Below are 22,499 nucleotides of genomic sequence, written 5' to 3'. Positions count from 1 at the left end.
TTCTGGTTTGTAGCACCATGTAGTCTGGAGAAAGCCTGACGTCTTGTCACCTGCCTCTTGGTTGTTTCTTGCTTCACTTTCACTTTGTCTTTGCAAGATTGAGGCAATGTGTTTCTCCACAACAGATTTTTTTCTTGACTACATGGCAGTTCATCCCGTAAGACCGTATTCTGCAGGGATTACATATGTTTTCCCATCTTCTTCTGTTTGTGGTTATCAAGACCATGCTTTTGGTTCTAGTTCTGAAAGAACTGGAAGGGCTGGCTCGTGGAGGTAAAGACAGAGATTACATGCCTGTACCTTGTGTGGAACCAGAACATGCTGCCAAGGTTGCCGAAGCTGCAAAAATGGCTCTGGTCTTCCTCAGATCTCGTAGTCCTGGTGTGCGGTGTGTCACTACCCGTGGTACAGTAGTCCGCACATCTGCCTTTGCAATGGAAGAGGATACAGAGCAGGTAATCTTATTGTGATCAAAGCTAATAGATATATATTGGTTCCCAAGCTGGAAGTGTGTTGGTTCATGTCATGGATACTACAGATTTGGGACTGCATTCAGAATATTATTTGCAGGATGAAAGGAATGATGACAAAATCCTTACTACAAGCCTGAGCCTTTGTCGATCTTCAGGAAAGGATGAATGCAAACCAGGTAACTTGAGTAAATTTTAACTAGTTATTTAATGTGGAATTTGAGATTCTTACAATGGCGTCTCAGAAGATGGTGTTCTGGGTTTAAATTATATGAGAAATACCTATATTTCGGAGGAATATGTTGTTTCCATCTTCAGGGTCGATGGATAAACCAAGCAAGAAGGAGCCAGCAACAAGATCTGCTTACTAATGGCTTCTTGCTTGGAATTTCATTTAACTTGAGTACGGAGGCACTGTGTTCTTCTAAACCTTTGGTGGTCCTCTACAGAAATGCACAGTGTTGTAACCCAGAATATTGTACCTTGATTGATACTGACATTTCAGAGGAAATTTCCATTTTCAGGGTTTATATTCCAGATTACATTAATCTTTAATGAAGACATTTCTTGTTATAGGTGCTCATCCATTTTGAAAAGGAAAGACCAGGTTAATCTATTTTGGTATTTTAACTGTAGCTGTACTATAGCAAATTTTCGGTTTGCTGTTGTATAAACTAACTTCACTGAATATTTTCATGGAGCAGAGTCCTTGTTCAGAGGATAAAAATATAGTAGTTTAACCCAGCAAGAAATTTCATGCCTGTTATGAAACCCAAAGACCACCTATGTGGTCTAGTGGTCAGAGTTCCTGCCTACAGATCCAGAGATCCGGGTTCGATTCCCGGCGCTACCAGATTTTCTGAGAAATAGCGGGTCTGGAACGGGATCCACTCAGCCTCGTGAGGATGATTGAGTAGCTCCTTGAATGAAAAAGTAGCGGTACTGGTCTAGAAAACCGAGATTAACGTCCCTGAGGAACCGTTGCACAGACCACGCGATACCCTCTGTCCTCAAAAATTTGCACTAACTTCGCCGACAAGCAGCGGTCGCTCGGTCGGTATAGTTCACTTGCGGACTAAAGGCCACGGAGTTTTATGAAACCCTAAAGTTCCTTACCACATACACAAGATACATTTCTTGCCTTCTGCCACTTGCTGGTTTCTTGCTTGTCTTACTCTGCAACCCTGAAGGTGGAAGTGATATGGTTCTTCGACATATCAGGATGTGGGACCCTCAACGTCTCACAACCCTATGGGCCTTCACAGCCTGGTATGGGGATAGCTTTACTCCTAACTACATGGCATTACAGCCCCTGAATTTAATATCTAATATGAGCTTTGTAGGACCAGTGATTGTAATTTTTGTATAAGAAAGAAGGTGAAACCTGGAATGCATTTGTTTCACTAGAAATTAGAATTTTAACGTCTGTGTTTCATTATCTACAGTTAAGTCTTTTTTGGCTTTTAATCGCATGATTTGTAGTTACTAAAACAGAACAATTTTATGTCCTCCCCCTCCACCTCCTTAAGAATGACACCAAGAACAAGTCCCACTAATGGATTGTATTCCACAAGTTGGGAAATACTGTTTTAGTACATTATGCCTACCAAGCAACATTTCATTATACTGTACTCTGCTGTATTAAATGCAGCAAAGAATGAAAAAACTTGAATGAAAATTTCAGAACACTTCTTTCATTGTGAGAATTGTAGAAGTGTACACACTAAAGTGAAAACTTTCTTACTGTGATTTATTTTATTGGCATCACTGGTGTAATGGCATCTTTTCCAACAACTCATGCATGTTTTTTTAATGCATAATCCATAATATGTGAGGCCGGGATAGCGCAGTCCGTATAGTGACTGGCTACGAGCTGGACGAGGGGTCAGAGTTCAAGTCCTGGTAGGGTCAAGAATGTTCTGTTCTCCACGTCGTCCAGATCGGCTCTGGGGTCCATCCAACCTCCTATCCAATGGGTACCGGGGGCTCTTTCCATGGGGGTAAAGAGGCCGGCACGTGAAGCTGACCACTCACCTCCAGCTAGTGTCGAGGTCAAGAAAATGTGGATCTATACATCCACTCCCCCATGCGTCTTCATGGCATAGTGCTTAATTAGTTAAGCACGGGGACAACTTTGACAACTGTGGTCTAGTGATCAGAGTTCGTGGCTACATATCCAGAGGTCCCGGGTTCGATTCCCGGCCCTTCCAGATTTTTTAGAAATAGTGGGTCTGGAACAGGGTCCACTCAGCCTCATGAGGTTAATTGAGGAGCTATTCCAAGAAAATAGCGGCTCCGGTCTAGAAAACCTAAATTAACAGCCTTGGGGATTCGTTGCACTGACCACATGACACCCTCTATCCGCTAAAGTTGGCACTAACTTCGCCGACAAGCGCAGTAGTTTGGTTGGTATAGTTTGCTCGCTGACTAAAACCACAAAGTTTGTTTTCGGGACAACTTTACCTTTTACCTATGATATGTTGTTTCCAAAATTGGATATGTGCAATAGGTGAGCTAGTCATGTTGAATGTAGGTGAGCCACGTCGCCTGTATCGAGAAGTGGTACTTCTGACTGAAGATCGTAACCTGCGTGTGAAAGCACTGGCAAGACATGTTCCTGTACGTGAGGTGCCCGATTTCATGCATTGGGCGGGTCTGGGCTGAACCCCCCGGCTCTTGTGACCCTGTCAACACCCCAGCAACTTACATGCAGAGAATAAAAGACATGCGAGTGTGTAGAGGGAGGCAACTCGCACGAATTGGACTCAGGTAGGTCCTTCTGTCAACCTGCATCATGCCAAGCGAGGAAACAGCCCCAGCTAGGATAGGGCGAAGCAACACTCATGTAAATATCTTGGATGCACTCATCAGGATATCTTCTGACGGATGGAGGGTTATGAATCCGTACTGTTTTGCTGTAGAAGAGGAGGTTTCAGTTAAAAGTCTTTGAATTCATTATACAATGGTGACTGTCAGTAACACATTTTCATACTTTTGGCCAGTTTTTGAAATACAGAAATAAGGTTATGGCTATATAGATAAGACGTTTCCAATCTTTCATTTGTCATGCCTACTTGGAATTTTTACATTCCTATGCCAAATAATAATAGTAATTTTAACAGTGACTGTTGAACAAGTTCTTATTTCTTAATCTGAAGCATTAAATTATTATTATTATTATTATACTGCATGTGATTGATCATTCTCATATCATTGATGATTGTATATGGATTGATATAACCTTCAGCCTACTGTAGTTTGGAAAGAAACCCTGAAAGATAGCTGCTCATTACGAAACTAGTTTCATAGTTTTACATGATTTTTTCCTTCAGTATGACATATATATACTCTATTGTAACCTTAAAAACATGTGAGTAATATGACTGTTATGTTATGCTCTTACAGTTTTGTGTACAGGAGGCAGTTACATGTCAGAATGAGTAGAAACTGTCTCTTGTCTTTGGTATGCATTTCCAGAGTATCTATATAAACTATTTTGACATATTGACAAGAGTTCGTCATTACCATCATTAACACCACAGCTTAGGCCACAATCATCTTCTGACTCCACTCCCGGAGCAAGATTGGCCACTCCGTCATTTGTTGGAGTGTCCAATGTTGCTGCTGGTTGTTTTGTATACAACTGAATTCCATGTTGTTGGTGTGTAATTCATCATCATCAGGAATAATATAGAATTAGGTCATTAAAAGCCTGTTGCTATAACTCCAGGATGGTCTTGGAAACACCATAGACATTTTGATCATCCTATCATCTTAAATCTTGTTATCCCCTCAGTAGGCAACAGAATGCCAGTTGTGGCATGTGACCTCTTTGCATTCTTCCAGATTATTTTTTCACTTATATGAGATAGATCAGCCTGTTCAGCAATGTTTTGAATAACGTGAGTGTCTTCAAAGTCTCCACATGGGTGCTTTATTTTTATTAGTGTCACTAGGTATATGATATAAAAGTTCCAAATAGACAATTGATTGCTAGCTAAGAAACCAGCATTTAATTATGGGATTCGAAAATGTGCCATAAAATAACGATAAATTATATGAGATTTACAGTTCATGGAATAGTGAATAACAAGATTATAGTCCTCTGCGATTAACACCGTGTACTTTGGTAGATAGATACCAGATTTTGAGAGTAACCTGCTGCCTAAATCTTCATTGTAGTTTTGTTTTGAAGTTGGAAGCAGCGTATTTCTCACAAACATTGCACCTGTCTACCAAACTACACAGTGTTCCATTCCAGAAGACTATAATCTGAACCATAAACTGCACTAATGCCAATAGGGATTGGAATGTAGCCCCTGATAATTTTCTCAGGCTGCTTCTGTTTTGGAAGTTAAGTTCACAAAGTGTGGTAATGGATCCAGATTGATGATATTGGAGTATGCTGTAAGCCAAATGATTTTGCAGTTGTGCCATTTATTATTCATATGAGAATGGCACTTTCAGTTAAAAGTTATCAAGCAAAGTTCTTTATTTTCTTTCAGGCTACATATCTGATTGGTCACAGCCTACATAAATATAAACATTTGAAACAAACCAAATATTTGTACCAACAAACTTCCACTCTTTCTATCAACTTCATAATTCAAGTTTTCATTGCAGGGTTCAGGGGCCATGATAAACCCCTATCACCCTAAAGCAACCTCACGTATTTTAAAATAATACCAAGAGGGTGTTCAGGGGAGTGTGTAACTGCATTGCTTTCATAGCAGTGGACATAATAGTTCTAAGATTTAACAGTTTTGACAACTCTCTTACAATTTTAAAATGCACTTTATAAAATGACAGCTGTTGATACTATTTGATATATTGAAATGAATTAAATTGAATACAAGTTTAAAACTCACATATATATACTTGGATTTTACTTTTTTACTATAAATGCTTATGGCCTGTGTCTCGGAGAATGAGTGATAGAATGTCTGCATGTTACTGGTATGTATATAATTTCTTATGAATCCTGTTCACATTTATCTGCATTTGGTTGTGAAAATAATTAGGTAGAGCACATTCCCACCAATAAAAATTAGAGTTAATATATGTATATAAATATTTAATGTGTGGATTTGTTGCAGTTTGAAAAACAAAAATTTTCTGGTTCAGTATGTTAGTGTGTATTGTATTATTACTTTCGCAGTGTTAATCTACCCATTGAGACACATATGTAATTCTTAATGAATTTTAAAATATTAAAAACAAAAACACTTTGTAAAGTAATTACATGTAAATTATTTGAGAAGGAAATAAGTATTTCCTAGAGAAAGGGTAAGGCAGAAGAACAACAGATATTTCACATATTAACAGTAAACTTTCCTGACTGAAAAGATAGGAGACTGAAGGAAAAAATACTGAAGGCATTGATTGACTATTCTAAACATCTGATATATTGTGAATGTTATGATTTTTAAACTCTCACTCTGCTGATATCAAATTACTTAGTAAGTTCACTGTTGTGTACAAAGTATTTGCTGTTCTTTTGTAATTCTATTTGCACACCATATTCGGTTTGTTTTCCTTTGTGAAGCTCTCTGAATGTGTGTGGCATTTGTTTGCATATTTAAAGTGGCACAGATAATTATTGTGATAATTTGTTAGTATGGGATTAGTATATATGAGCTTTACATTTTCAGACAGTTGTATAAGAAATAAGAAACTTACATGAAACACCATTAAAGGTAAAAGATCTCATATTTTCTGCGGGAGTCATTGTAACTCCATCCTTGGCCACCACTTGTTCTGCATCATGTTTTAATGTCAGCGCAATGGCGACTCAGCAGTGGAAAGTTGTGACGTGACAATGTACATAGCACCTGGTGGCCAGGGTTGGAGTTGTGCTGATTTTCATGCAAGGTTTGAGAGATTATCTGAGAAATTTATTTGTAATAAACGTTTGAATGTGTGAAGTTCATTTGTAATAAACCTGTACTTATATTTGTAAAATTTTTTGGTAGCCGTAGGGAATGTGGGAATTTGGTGTGTGTGGGGGGGGATGAAATTAATGTCCTATGAGATAATCATTCATTTTCCTGGGTGAAAGGCATCTGAGGTTTCAGAAATGGTAGGCTGACATTGAACTTGTTTGTCTATGTTACTCACTGTTGAAATACCGGTACTTATCCTCTCATTGTGTGGGGCATTGTGTGCGTTACTGTACTTACCTTTTTCTGGCGTACCTGTTTCAATATTAAATTGCTGTTTACCAGGTGAAAATTCTGCTCCTTAGTTTGCTCTTTAATTATTATTATTATTATCATTATTGTGTAATAAGCTGTAATGATTATTTTAGTGTATAAACAGAGATGTCTCAGGAAATCAAAGTGAAGTTTTTAATGATTAATTAATCAGATTAGAGTGATATGAATTAAATAATAAAATTACTGCTCAAAGATTTAATTTGAGACTTAAAAATAATGTCTGTGTTGAATTAGAGAACTTTTTAGAAATGCCTGTATGCTAATCATTCTGCCAAATGGAATTAAGGGATAGTATTTTTTTGGAATTTTTAATTCTCTTTGTAGGCTAACTTGGTTTTGTATTCTTCCTAATATTCTTAATTCTAATTTGGATGTCAGTTAATTTTGGAATGATGTATTTTACAGGCTTTTACATTTATATTAGTGTAACCCCTTCGGATTCCTTTTATATTTTTAGTTTCTCAAACACAGCACATGACAAAATAGAGAAGTACATGCGACATAAAGTGAGAGTTTCAATATGCCTTTTTCTATGTGTTTTGAAGTTGTGTGTAAAACCATGTAGGTTCCTCAGGTGTTGTTTAATGTAATGCATGAATGTATTGATTTTGGTTTTAAAATTGGGGCTTTCTTTAGTTTGTGTTGAATTATTTCGGTTTTATGGTATTTATTTTTAACATCTGATTATGAAGTATATATTATTTTATTTATAATTTCATTAACCCATCATTTCTGTTTTATATATATTTTCCTTTTTGGTAACAGATTATGTTTGTATTTGAAAATGTTTCCCTTGAGATGTCAAGAAATCGATATTTGTTTTCACATGCTTATTTGCAAAATAATATAATTCTTGCTGTATAATTCCAAGAAGTTAAATTTGAACTTCACCAAAAGAATACTATCTCTGTTAATAAAGTGCATTGATATCACTTCCAAACAAGTTCTGATATTATTTTCCTTTTTAAATGTTTCACCTTTAAGGAAAGGAAAATTTTATATACATTTGTCAAAATTACTCTATCTCAAATTCATTTCATGTTCTGTTATCACGAATATTGTTTAATTTTGTTTTAAAAGAATTTCTTTAGAATACCAACTTAAATTAGGCAATAGTAGTTTCCCTCCACATACTTTCCAATTTATTCGCTGGTTATCCAGTCATTCAGTGCTGTATAACTTATTCTACTGACATCATCATTAGATGAACTACAAATGAATAAATAAATAAAATGGTTTCAAATAAGCAGTTTTATTAAATCGAAATATCTCTTATTATGTAGAGTCGTTATTAATATATTGTAGTTAATTTTAACACATTTTTACTCATGGAAACTGATATTTTGTTTCATAGAAAGAAAGTAAACTTTTGTGTCCCATGAACACCATGAATTTTCGATGAGTAGTACTTACTAATTGTTAGCTTTACTTGTGTTACTTCCTTTAATGGATACAAGGTTTTGGAAGTGGTAGTCGTTTATATAATTACCTTAAATGTTTTAATTATAATGTCAACCCTATAATTTATTGTTACCTGCATAATACAAATACTAGGTGCCTAGAACCTCTTTGAGCATGCACCAATATCAGATCATTACGTCATTAGAAAATTAATAATTTTTATTTTCAGTATACAGTGAGAACCATCTCAGATTTCATTGAACATACAGGACTTTTTGTCTGTAAAGTTGGCGAAAAGTATGACATACCCTCGGAAGTGTTTTAGGTGGAATTTACTTGTTGTCTGTTATCAAGTGTTCATTAGATAATTCGTCTTTTTTTTTTTTGCGAGATGTTTTTTTATTCCAATGAAGCTTCAGTAATCGTGAAAGAGTTGCAGAGAAGCATAAGATGGTAAGCAACTTTTCTTACCTTTTTTATAAATACATAGATGTTATTTTAGGAGACGGGGTTACGTAGTCGGCATAGCGACTAGCTACGGGCTTGACCGAGGGGTCGGAGTTCGAGTCCCCGTAGGGTCGAGAATTTTCTCTTCATGTCATACGGACCGGCTCTGGGGTCCACTCAACCTCCTATCAAACGGGTACGTGGGGAAAAGCGACCGGGGCGTGAAGCTGACCTCTCACCTCCAGCTAGTGCCGAGGTCAAGAAAATGCGGATCTGTACATCCACTCCGCATAAGCCTTCATGGCGTAGTGCTTAATTAGTTAGGAACAGGGGCAACTTTACCTTTGTTACATGAATGTTATTTTATCTGATGAATGAAGGTAGTGTTACTTTAAAATAAATACTATCACATATCACAGTGACTAAAGACGGGTTTCGGATTAGTAACTGGATTTATTAACAATCTACACGTCATAACTACAGATAATTATTAAACTATTTCTGATTTACACAATTTACACTCCACGCTAATCTTCTCACTGTATTTCCACTAGTCTTCACTATCAGTTTCCTGGCAACGGATTTATAACACAGGTACACACTCCCACTATACTATACTACTGCACACACATAAAGTCTTCAAATCACACGTTATCTTCACAGGTCGCCTTCTCCGGCCGCTTACTATTCCGCTCACTTATATAGACGCGGCCGGACACGGACATACGGAAAACACCGCGTGGTCACTGTTCAGCCAGTCCATTGGCGCTCTGGCTGGACCTACAGAAAACATGTCACATGATTTCTAAGCACTGTTGTGTGACGTAATTGCGCCTGAGAAAGCTGCACAGACACAAAGAAAACATTGCTGCTGTATTGTTGTCCGTCTGTGTGTTGCGGCCGTTGTCTAATAGTGGATTTACACGGCACAATACCTTATCAGTGATTAGTATCTGCAGGGGATTTGCTATGAGGTATACATGGTTTTTATTCAAGTACGATATATGTTGAAAGAAAACGATAATGAGTGACTGATATGTGGGGATCTCACAGTGATTGAATTTAAGATTGTACTCTTCAAAGGGAGGCTGCATGCTCCTACAAACCTGCCCACCGGACTACACGGGTGTCACATCCCATGAGACTTTAATCTTAATGAATCACTTGCTTTTAACCTGAAAAGAAATTAAGCCTGTTTCTTATGTTAGGTCAGAAGGTTACTGTCAGAAATGTGGAAGTAGTTAAGGTTACATGTAAGGCTTTCCTTGTTCAATTTGTTATCTCGCTGCTGTTTTCCACGCATCTGTCAAATCCCTCTCAAAAGGACAGTCACGTAAAAAGAACAGTAAAATTAGGCACTTTGCAGACATATTGCTCTACTTGCTTTGGCATTCACGTGGGGGGGGGGGGTTAAATAAGCCTAGTTTGTATTACTTAGTAATATTGACCTTGAATGTGTGTTTAGTAGGAACAAAACAAAGAATAATATGGAACATATGTACCAGTATTGGGAACAGATATATGGGAAACCTGTATCAAAGAACATTAATTGGTAGTTTAGTTGATCAGAACACCAGTATTCAGCAGAATGGTTTAGCGGTAAGACTCTAGACTTACATAGGGAGGTCCTTGGTTCGAATCCCTGCCGGGACACCAGCTGGTGGGACTGGAATGCGATTATGAACATTTGGAACAGTTTTTTCTCTTCTCTACAGAGTCCTAGCCTACACCTGTGAAATATTTGCTGAAATAAAATAAAGTCTATTTCAGCAGTATCGTTAAATAACCTCCAGCCAGTTGCACTTTCAGAATAAAGAAAAGCTGTATATGAATGTTTCTTTNGGGGGGGGGGTTAAATAAGCCTAGTTTGTATTACTTAGTAATATTGACCTTGAATGTGTGTTTAGTAGGAACAAAACAAAGAATAATATGGAACATATGTACCAGTATTGGGAACAGATATATGGGAAACCTGTATCAAAGAACATTAATTGGTAGTTTAGTTGATCAGAACACCAGTATTCAGCAGAATGGTTTAGCGGTAAGACTCTAGACTTACATAGGGAGGTCCTTGGTTCGAATCCCTGCCGGGACACCAGCTGGTGGGACTGGAATGCGATTATGAACATTTGGAACAGTTTTTTCTCTTCTCTACAGAGTCCTAGCCTACACCTGTGAAATATTTACTTTAATAAAATAAAGTCTATTTCAGCAGTATCGTTACATAACCTCCAGCCAGTTGCACTTTCAGAATAAGGAAAAGCTGTATATGTATGTTTCTATCGGGGACATTTGGCATGTTAAGTATTAAATAAAAGCTTAATATCTGAAAAGTTAAATTTGAAGAAAATAGTTAACTGCTTAGAAGTATGTACCAGTTATGTTGATGCTTTTTCTTCTTCTTCCTCTTATTCCTGTTGCTCCCACTAGGAACATAGGGCATCCGTGTAACGATTCATTTCACTTCAGTTTCTTTATCTAAAACATTCGGTATGGCTCTTGAACGTAGGGGGGGGGGTCAGCTCGTCGCAAGGCCGCTAAGTAATGCAGACATCCATACCTTAGTGGGATTCGAACCCACGATCCCAGTGTTCGAGCAGGAGAAGACATTTCATGCCTTGATCACGCGGCCACCGTGATCGGCTGTTATGTAGCTTAGTTTATCTGAAATAATAGAGTGCGACACTCAGCATGTTCCGGCTTCCCCTTCCTTTCAACCTGATTGCGCGGTACGCATTACTTTATAGCACTCCCTCCATTTACCCCAAGTGATGTCACGTGACAGTTTGTGAGTGATGAGTAAGTTTGTCTACATTTTTGTGAGGGAAGATTTTAGTGTCGTGTTTTTATATTTACGAAATACATCGTGTGAGGGAAAATGCGCCATGAAGAATGGAACCCTCCAGGACTCGGCACATGGGTAAGTGAAACACCGTAAGCAAGGACTTTAATCGGAGATGGACGCGGGTACACGTAACCTGTTTGGCTCCAAGGTCACCCTACCCCCAGAATGAAGCTATTCACTTTTCGAAACAACCATACATGTAAGAACTCAGCCGGAATAGCGTAGTAGTTATAGTGATTGGCAACGGGCTTGACGACCGAGGGGTCGGAGTTCGAGTTTCGGTGGGGTCAAAAATGTTCTTCACGTCATCCAGACCGGCTCTGAGGCCCACCCAACCCTCTTATCCAATGGGTACCGGGGGTAAAGCTGCAGTGGCGTGAAGCTGACTACTCTGCCAACTAGTGCCGAGGTCAAGGAAAAGTGAATCTATACATGCACCCCCCCCCATACGCCTTCATGGCGCAGTGCTTAATTTGTTAAGCACATGAAGAGTTTTACCTTACACAGTAATAATTTCCTTTATAACGGTGCCGGTCGTTCTTCTACTGATTTGGAGCGTCCCCCGAGTCTGGCAGAGCCAGTTCCATCCCTGACTGTAGCAGTGAAATTGCCTCGTTAACATGATTTGGCGTTTATATAAGATGAGAATTCGCCCTTCCAACTGATAGTTCTTACATTTGTAAAATAATGCAAGCCGAAATGGACTATTGTCGATTGGCTAATGCAAATGGTGGTCTATGAGGTGAAGCCGTATAGTCTGATATACAGATAACATTTCGGGAGACGTACTGCTTGCCTCCTCTAACCTAAAAGTGGAGGGAACAGATGTTTTTGAAAGTTTTATAACTGCCATGCTACACGGAGTCAAATTCCAGAAGAAGAAGAAGAATCTTTCGATCTACGTTAGGATGTCAGAACTCAATATAAGTGATTTCCGGGGTTAAAGAAATGTTAACTACGTAGGAAGGATACAACATTGAATTCGTACAGAGTGTAGGAGGAAGGAGAATATTACTTTTTGGCGAGAAATACATTGTTGACTTTTACTGGTTTAATGTCAAATCAAAGCTAATTTCCACGTAGCTGTTACATGTTGCATAATGTATTCATTCATTCGCCTGTAATCTATCAAGACGACAGGTCCACAGTCTCTTCCAAAACAGTTCCTCCACTTGATGCGATCTAGAGCTTTCTCCTTCAAATGAGAATATCCACTTCTGTCCCCAAGGTCATCCAGCATCTTCTCACGACTTTTTCGTCTTCCGGTCGCATACATGGTATCTCTGTTTTTGGAAAGAGACTATCCAGGAAAATTGATAATATGGTAGTTTTTCTATTTGCTTTCCACATCACAGTACAACAGCCGTTCAACCCACTCTGGTCACTCCTGTTGCGCATAAGTATAACACGAACAAATATATAGAAAAGATTTGTTCTACACTAATAGACATAAATTGCTTTTTCTATAGTTACTGCAAAGATAGAGATGATTCAAATATCATTTCATAGGTGTAAAAAAATCCTTGTTAGTATAAAATTATCTCAGTTGAAGACATTTTCAGACTTACTGTTACTTGATTTTTTGTAGAATTTTTTAGATGTCTGTAATTTTTAATTTTAAGTGGAAGTTAAAATAATCTGTGGAAAAAGTAAGTGAATATTCATAAGTTGCAATGTAGGGAACTGAAGCGATTGATTTTACAAGGAATGGATCTGCTTTTGCCTACACCACGGAGCCACGTGCTACAATAGCTATGACCTTGTACTTAACGCTGTTTTTTCATCCTGTTGCTGTACTGGGAGGATCTGCTCTGTTCACTAACAAACAATTTATATATGAATAAAAATCCATTGAACGTTGGGAATAATTGCTGGTGGTGATACTGCCAGGAAGTCTACCCCATTAAAGGTCGCGTTTGTTTGGTCCCGTAGAGAGAATGAGAGGCAGTCTTAGTTTCGCCCAACAAACGCGTGCCTTTGATTCGAATTTCGAACGCTCTCTCTCTCTCTCTCTCTCTCTGCGCACCGTTATGTCTGCTTTGCAAGGCAGTATGAGGAAGGATCATCTTTACAACAAGAACAGAAGACCCATGATTTAATAGACTGATAAGAAGTGCCTCTTTTAGCGGGACGTTTTGACTTTTCTGTGAATAAGTCCAGTGGAAACGCTAATTTAGCTTCAGGCAAGAATTCGTCGACATTAAACGTATAGAATTTCCCGTAAATGTGAAGGTTGCAGAATCGAGCTTATTTATATTTCATAAGGATATGATTATTTACTGACCGCCTCTGTGATCTATTGGTCAGAATTCCTGCCTACAGATCCAGAGATCCGGGTTCGATTCCCGGCCCCACCAGATTTTCTCGAACAGGGTCAACTCAGCCTCGTGAGGATAATTGAGGGCCTATTTCAAGAAAATATCGGCTCCGGTCTAGAAAACCGAAACTATCGGCCGTGGGGATTCGTTACGCTGACCACGCGACACCCTCTATCCCCTAAATTTGGCACTAACTACGCCGGCAAGCGACGGTCGCTCGGTCGGTATAGTTCGCTTACGGACTAGAGCCACGGAGTTTGTTTTGTTTTATGATTATTTGCTATTCGAAATGATTTTATTAACTTTGGGGTATTATGGATTTTGCTGACTGCCATGAGCCAGCGTGAAGCTCGTACTACTTTGTGAAAAGTTGAATACAGCCAGTAACGGAAAATTATATCTAAGGATGTAGCAGACTGCAGCAGATTTATACAGAAGGAAGGTTCTGAGAATCCCAATTTAAACGTTTCATGAGAACCGCCAATTTGCCTGCCGGTGTATACATGTTACAGTCCCAATAAGGTGTTTCTCAAGTATGGTTTGGACAGAGCAAGGATAAACTACTGGTCAGATGCTGCAGAAAGAATAATAGTGAGAAATGGACAGCACACCAGCTATTTCAAGAAATGTGTTACCCAATATTCTGACTGGATTAGTTACACCCATAAAACTCTCTCTCTCTCTCTCCATGGCTCTACAGCCCTTTCGATCTTGACCGATTTTTCAGTTTCTTAATCCTATACACAGTCGGTAGGACACCTTGAACGGGGGATCAGCCGGTCGCAAGGCCGCTACCTACACGCAGAACAACGGAAACAGAATAAAGGCACACAGACGTCCATGCTTCGAGTGAGATTCGAACCCACGACCTCAGTGTTCGAGCGGGCGAAGACGGTTTATGCCTTAGACCGCGTGGCCATTGTGATCGGGGCCTATAAAACTAAGTAAATAAAATGTGTTTAAACTAAACCAAAACCTAAAGTAAAATCCGTAAATGTGGACATTTCCTATCCAGGATGGTCTGTGACAAGTCTGTACTTTATCGCCGTTGTTTTTCGGCTTTCCTTTATAATATGTAATTAATTAGATCCAAGAAAACGAAGAGAGTCTGGGTTTTAATTCGACAAACCTGATACTTATGTTGATAATGTGAATTTTTTGGCCGAAAACAAATGAGAAAGACAACCACAGACGCGTTAATGGGCAATAGTAAAGAGATTGGTCGAGGAATAAACAGAACTAAATATACGTCCCGGAGAGTTTCTTGGAGGTAGGCCTAGGCCAAAATAAGGGCTGTAGCGCCAATGGGGAAAAAAAAATTATATGTCCATGTATCTTCATTAGAATGAAAGCCAAATTCAATTCAATTCTTTATTATTTATGTGCCAAGCCAATAGCCGCAAGGCCAATTACAGACTTAACACGGTGTAGATGAAAGAATTATATTATAGACAAACACATTATAAGTCAAAAACAAATTACAGGCAATTACTTGGGAAAACACAATAATGAAGAAAAGTAAACAAACAAGCAAATAAATGATAATAATAACAATAATAATAATAATAATTTCATTATAAAACTAAGTGTTATTAAGAAGTGAAAAATGAAACAAATATTTAATTAATAATAATAACGAAATTAATAAAAATAGTGATAATAATAAGAGTTAAATTAATTCAGTATAAGATATGTTTCATCAACAGAGTTTTTGGTCCAAAAATGTCAACGCTTCTACAGACAACATTAGCAGCAGAAGCGCATCTAGCAGAGGGGCAATTTTTACTAACAGAACAGACATTGAACATAGGAAAGTCTCGCATATATATAGAACAGGGACCCGAAGGCCAACAATTTACAAAGCAGAAGGGCAATAAAATATTTGGAAACGACAGTAAGAAAATAAAAAAAATCACATTCGCGAATAAATAAAGAAGAAATTCAATTCGGGGAATGCTTGCTGTTATTCAGTTCAGAACCTTCTGTTTTCCCCTCTGCTATCTACAAATGTAGAGGCGTTGAAGGTCTCTCGCATCAAGGGATGAACATACGAGTAGACTGAGGGTGTCTGGGAAAGGGTGCTCGTAGAATATTTGGATCTAAGAAGGGGGGAAAGAACAAAAAGCTGGGAGAAGCTGCATAATGAGGAGCTTTCGTTTTTACTCATTCATTAATCAATGCCTCTACAGCCCTTTGTTCGACTCTGACCGCTTTTTCAGTATCGTAATCCTATACACAGTCGGTAGGACTCCTTGGACTGACCAGCCCGTCACAAGGCCTATATTAAATACAGGACAGAAGAAGCGTAGAATAAACGCTCACAGACATCCATGTCTCTAGTGGGATTGGAACCAACGACCCCCGCATTTGAGCGGGCGAGGACTTCATGCCTTAGACCACCAAATGTTCTCTTGTAGGATCTGAGGTACCGCCGAAGTGAGTCGGGAGCCGGGATAGCGTAATCGGTATAGCGACTGATTACGGGCCGGAGTTCGACTCCCCGTGGGGGTAAGAATTTTCACTCCAAGTCGTCCAGACCGGCTCTGGAGTTCACCCAACACTCTATCCAATGGATACTGGGGTCTTTTTCCCCGGGGGTATACAGGCCAGGGCATGAAGCTGACCACCAGGTCAAGAAAATGTGGATCTATACATCCACTTCCCCATACGCCTTCATAGCGTAGTGTTTAATTAGTTAAGGATCTGAGGTTCCCACAGCGGTGGTTATGAAGGTTGCTGTCTTCTGGTATATAACGCCATGTACTCCGTTGAAAGTCACCCGACGTTTCGGAATAACATGACCTCCATTTTCAGGGTCGAAAAATGAGACGAGCAAGAAACCAGTGAAAGGAGATGGCGAGTAGGCTGCTTGCTCGGCCTAGTCTTCGGACCTGAATATATGTTCCTCTGAAACGTCGTTTGAATTTCAACGGACTGCACTTCGTTGTATTATTCTCTTGTTTGGCACTAGATCAAAGTGGCCAAAGAGCTGTCGTTTTCTGGCCTTCGGATTATTTTTAGACATTTCGTAGGGGGTTCAGTTCCTCGCAGAATCCATACTTATACATGGTGACACAAGCAGAAAAACACATGCATCTTTGCCCCGAATGGGATTTGATTACATAATCCCAGTGTTCGAGCGCTAGAAGGCATTCCGTTTCATAGATAACACGGCCTCTGTGATAAGCCACGGTGGAAAGGACATGTAAGGCACATGGGACAGATGAGAAACACACAAAATGTCGGTGGGAAAGCTCAGAATGGAAGAGATCTCTTTGAAGACGTAGGCTTCGGAGGCTAACATTAAAATGGATGGTAAGAAACTTATGTGGGAGGGTGTGGATTCGATTATCTGGCTCTGGATCGGGACCGATGTAGACCCTTTTGAACATAGAATGGACTGTCGGATTCCATAAAAAGCTGGAACTTTCATGATTATCCGAACGACTGTTACCTTATCGAGAAGGAATTAGCGTCTTCAAAAACGGCAAATTGGAATATCGGACGGGAAATGAGAAAAAAAAAAAGACACTGAGTTACATCTAAGGAAGTTAGTTATCAGGATAGTAGGTGGATGTAACTGGCTCTGGATAGAATTCAGGGGCGAACTCTGATGTTAGCGGTGTCAAATTATCCGATTCTCTGTTACATTTGGTGTAGATTCGTGTTTGTGTGTTGAAGCTAAGTTGACTGCCAATGTCGGATTGTCATTGTACCCACAGTTCATGTTTCTGAATACAGTATTCTGGGAATTGTTTCGTAAATTTGAATGCAGTCTACAGATTCACTGTAGCATAGTTGGTTGAGGCAATACGCGGGTCGTGGGTTCGATTGCCGATGTCATCGGATCTTTCAGTTAACCTAATCTTCCCAGCCGCACAATGGCCTTCAAGGGTCCACTCAGTCTCTAATAGAAATGAGTAACAGGAATTTTCCTGGGGGTAAAGGGCGGCCGACGCTTAGGCTGACAACCTCACCGCCATCTGTGAGCCGACTGTCTAGAGAAAATGTGGGAGCCTCGACGTCTCACAACCCTGTGGGTCTCCACGACCTGGTACAGGAATAGCTTTACCGAAACATGGGTGCAGTACGTACTTGCCGATCTATTAGCACTTGAACGATAATCGAGAAGCGATCGCCCATTTAGCCTTCCTAATAACCGGTTTAGTGATGTGGAAAATAGCTAGGAGCTGAGATCTTGAATTGCCGGTATAAGTATTATGGTTTATAAACAACAATTTATCGACTTGCTGTTCCAGTTAGGTAACTACCGGATGACCCGAAGAATGGGACTTCGATTTCTAGCGGCGACAGACATTTCTCTGCTTTACACGATGTGTGCTTTGGAGCCGACACAACCTCTTATCCAGGTACCTGAAGCTCCTTTTCCGGGGCAAAGAGATGAGGAACGTGAGTACTCATCTGATTCAGTGTCGAAAGTTAAGAAATAATGGAGCTACACCTCCGTTTCCCCATACGTCTGCAGGGGTTCATGCTTAATTAATTAAGCACGATGACAGCTGTACCTAATACTGTTGTAACTAAGATCTCTTTTCTTCACAAAGTACGGCTCTTTGGAGACAAAAAACCTTTTCCCGGGAGATATTACTTGTGTGACATGTGGGTTTATAAGTAGGGACGACATACTAGTAGCCTACTGACGTAGCCGAAATACAACGTGTTCCTTTCATATCTGTAGCTTTATGGCCGCCATAAATCTTATCCTTAAGGAGAATACAAACAAGTCATTCTTCACAAACAGACTCACACTTATACGTTAAGTGGGCATTTACTAAATAACACACATCACCTACGGTAAATTTATGCAGGAAGAAAAGGAAAACCAATTATTAAGTCAAAATTGGAGCATTATTCTAAGTCCTTTTGTTGTATGTGTTGTATACATCAAAAGTGAATCAACGCAATTACTGCATCCATGCAATACATAAATGAGATTATGTGTAACATCGACTTTCGGAGATTATTAATTTTACTTAAAAATGGGAATGAATTAAAAATTAGTTAAAAATTTGCAATATGGAATTTGAGCAAAATATATGTGTTTATGAGATACGTGGAAAATTTCGTTAACGGTCTTATACAAAGTGGGCTTTATTCTGGATAAACAAGACCCACTCACTCACGCAGCTGAACCCTTCTACAGAAGCTGCCAATTGTGCAACTACTCAACTTCCCAGCATTTTATGGAACCCGAAGGTTCATTACCTTGTTCACAAGAACCCATCACTGGTCCCTATCCTGAGCCAGACCAATCCAATCCCATCCTATCTCTCTAAGAACCATTTTAATATTGTACACCCATCTACGTCTTGGTCTTCCTTGTGGTCTCTTTCCTTCTGGCTTTGCCACCAATATCCTGTATCCATTCCTCTTCTCCCGCATTCGTGCTACATGCCCTCCACATCTCAACCTCCGTCACTAGATCATTATAATTATATTTCTAGAAGAGTACAAGTTATTAAGCTCCTCATTGTGTAGCTTTCCGGATAAATGAGACTAAAAATCTGAGTTACTGGACACCTAATAGTGAAAGCCTTCCATACGAAACCTGTTAAAGGATGTTTGGGATATGTACAAAATTCCATTTAGGGCCTTCCGCAGACTAGTCTAATACGGCTGGAAATCGAGATTTCTCGACAAATCGTAGTGTGTAAGTCTTCCATACCGAATTAAAAATTGGGGTACATGGGAAATTCACTTGTGACCTTATGCAAACTATGCTGGAAGTCGGAATCGAGAAATAACTTTCGGTGGAAGTCACTCGTATTGAGTCTGTGAAACTGTTGGCGAGGTACGTGGAAAAGTGTGTTTGTCACATTGTGTAACCCAAGCCACAATATTGGTCATCATTGCTTCAGATCAGAATTTCTCGACAACTTTTAGTGAAAGCCACACATATAGAATTTATTTGAGAATCTACCCGGCTGTGACAGCCTATGTGGTGTAGCGGTCAGAGTTCCTGGTTACAGATCCAGAGGTCCCGGGTTCGATTCCCGGCGCTACCAGATGTTCTGGGAAGTAGTGGGTCTGGAACGGGGTCCACTCAGCCTTGTGAGGATAATTGAGGAGCTATTTGAAGGAAATGGCGGCTCCGGTCTAGAAACCCGAGATTAGCGGCCGTGGGGATCCGTTGCGCTGACCACGCGATACCCTCTATCCGCTGAAGTTGGCGCTAACTTCGCCGACAAGCGTCGGTCGCTCGGTCGTTATAGTTCTTTTGCGGACTACAGGCCATGGAGTTATATCCGGCTGTGTCTGCGCTGACACTAAGTCACACACAGAGATACTGGACAGATATGATCTCCACATAAGGCATTCTTTTTCTACTTTGTAAAGGAGCCGGGATAGCTCAGTCGGTATAGTTGATGGCCGAGGGATGGACAGCCAGGGTTTCATTATCATCAGATTTAAGAGATTTTTCCTCTGCTTCACAGCGTCCAGACTGGCTCTTAGTCACATCCAGCCTTCTATACAATGGGTGCCGAGGGCTCTTTCCCCTGAGTGTAAACCGGCCGGGGAGTAAAGCTGACCACTCACCTCCATCTAGTGCCGAGGTTAAGAATGACGGAGCTTTACTTCCACTCCCCAACACGTTTTCATGGTGTCATGCTTAGTCTAGAGCAAGGACAACTTTACCATTTTAAACTACTTCTAAAAATCAGGAGACGTGAAGCCAGCAATGATGCCTGACGGCCGTTGTACTGACAGTTACGTCTAGTGTGCAGACAGTTCTCACTGCCGTCATGATGCAGAGTTGGGTTGAAATAGGATTCCTACCACAAGTTATATGAGTACCTGTAACCTCGAGGGACGGACGAGACAACCTGCCGGAAACCTGGGTGCTCTTTGTTACTGACTGCTTAAGATATCAGAAGTGACAGCAATGCAAATACGGATGTATTCAGCTTTTGTCTTCTCGTTACAAGCAGCACTGCTGCGATATTGTCTTATTGCAGTACAAGAACTGGACTTCAGCGCTGACGGATCAATTTCATTTTTGCTGTGATATTGTATCTTCAGTGTTGTTAGTCGACATTTGTATGTCTTGTGAACTGCTTCTTTCTGGTCGGTTTTGTTGTATTGCATGGCTGACGGTCGCCATTTATTACAAAGACCACTTCACATGCCACTCAACCGAGCCGGTTAGCGTAGTAGTGAATGCTTTATACTCTTATTCGGGGGTAACTGGTTCGAATCTCCTCCGAGTCACTAGCTATCCTGTCTGAGGCTTTTCAGTCAGGATAATTGGTGAACTCAGTCCCACCAGGCAAATACCTGGATAATATTATCACGTATATGGGGTTAGTGTGACGAACACTTGTGACTTTAGATTTGGTGAATGGGTTTATTGGATACTCACAAGTCTTTAGATTTGGTTAATGGGTTTATTGGATACTCACAAGTCTTTAGATTTGGTTAATGGGTTTATTGGATACTCACAAGCCTTTAAATTTGACGAATGGATTTATTGGATACTCACAAGTCTTTAGATTTGGTTAATGGGTTTATTGGATACTCACAAGTCTTTAGATTTCGTGATTGGGTTTATTGGATACCCACAAGTCTTTAGATTTGGTTAATGGGTTTATTGGATACTCACAAGTCTTTAGATTTAGTTAATGGGTTTATTGGATACTCACAAGTCTTTAGATTTGGTTAATGGGTTTATTGGACACTCACAAGTCTCTAGATTTGATGAATGGATTTATTGGATACTCACAAGTCTTTAGATTTGGTGATTTGGTTTACTGGATATTCACAAGTCTAAGTACTAAAACTCTAAAGGATTACTGTAATTATAACACATAAAACAAAGTCTTCAAATCACACTCAGTTCTTCGCAGGCTGACTTCTAATTCTTCTTCAGTAATTCTCTTAAAACTTCTGAACCCCCAATTCCGATCCAATTCTCCCGTTCTCTCTCGACTGAAATCTCCTGGGCCGAACACTCAACTGAACTGCCGGTCAAAATCAGAGTCAGAGTTACTTTGCGACTGGCGGTTTACCGCCAAGCACTTCGTCTGGGCGCCAGGCCCCTTGAAACCCACGACCAGAGATTTTTTCAACTGAACTCTTGCGATAATAGTCCTTACTTAACATCCTCTCTGACCTCATTACATAGCCGAGGTACGGACTCCATAGAAACAACCTCTTTTGAGGTTCCCACATGATGGCTACCCAGCCAGTTTCTTGGCGCGCTGGCTGCTGCCTAGCAACGGTTCCATATTGTTGTTACGTGCGTTTATCGCCCTGTTGCCTGGCTATGTACGTTACAATATATTGATTAGGCTACCACCTCTTCCTTCCAAATCCTTTCCAATTCATTTATCAACAGTGAAAAGCAAGCCGAATGCTCCTGCTGCGTATTTCTTGTTATTTATTTGCTTTGATTAGTCGTGCTACGAGCCGGAAGGTTGTGGGTTCGATTCCATTGGATTTTTTAATTAACCTAATACTTCCAGCCGCACTGTGGCCCTGGGGTCGACTCAGCCTCAAACAGAAATGAGTACCAGGAATCTTCCCGGTAGTAAAGGACGTCTGGGGCGTAAGGCTGACAAAATCAGTGTCATCTGTGAGCCGATTGTCTACAAAACGTGGGAGTCTCGACGTCTAAGAATCCTATGGGCCTCCACGGCTTGTTACAGCAATTGTTGTTTTTATTTTACTTTTTGATCCTGATGATGGAAGCAGTACGGTCCTCCAAACCGCCAGTGAGTTTCTGCCGAAGCATGCGGTATCACTGCCCACCAAACTGAGAAGCCCAGTTTCGGCATGTATGAGT

General features: G+C 40.0%; 1 protein-coding gene across 3 annotated transcripts in view; it reads left to right on the top strand.

The window, feature by feature from the left end:
* The window catches only part of LOC111871433 (telomerase-binding protein EST1A), a 181,698-nt gene extending 174,992 nt beyond the window's left edge, over window positions 1–6,706 (top strand). For 2 of the 3 annotated variants that reach the window (XM_033754255.1, XM_023864547.2), the window contains 3 exons: window positions 241–455; window positions 571–649; window positions 3,004–6,706. In XM_033754255.1, coding sequence (XP_033610146.1) covers window positions 241–455; window positions 571–649; window positions 3,004–3,134 — 425 coding nt within the window. In that variant the 3' untranslated portion in view covers window positions 3,135–6,706. The remainder of the gene's footprint in view (window positions 1–240; window positions 456–570; window positions 650–3,003) is intronic. The other variant, XR_002844022.2, reaches the window with a different exon arrangement.
* The last annotated feature ends 15,793 nt before the right edge of the window (window positions 6,707–22,499 follow it).

Source organism: Cryptotermes secundus, unplaced genomic scaffold (assembly GCF_002891405.2).
Source record: "Cryptotermes secundus unplaced genomic scaffold, Csec_1.0 scaffold323, whole genome shotgun sequence".
Lineage (NCBI taxonomy): Eukaryota > Metazoa > Arthropoda > Insecta > Blattodea > Kalotermitidae > Cryptotermes > Cryptotermes secundus.
The sequence above is the reverse complement of the archived record's forward strand: the minus strand, read 5'-3'. Positions and strand labels throughout refer to the sequence as shown.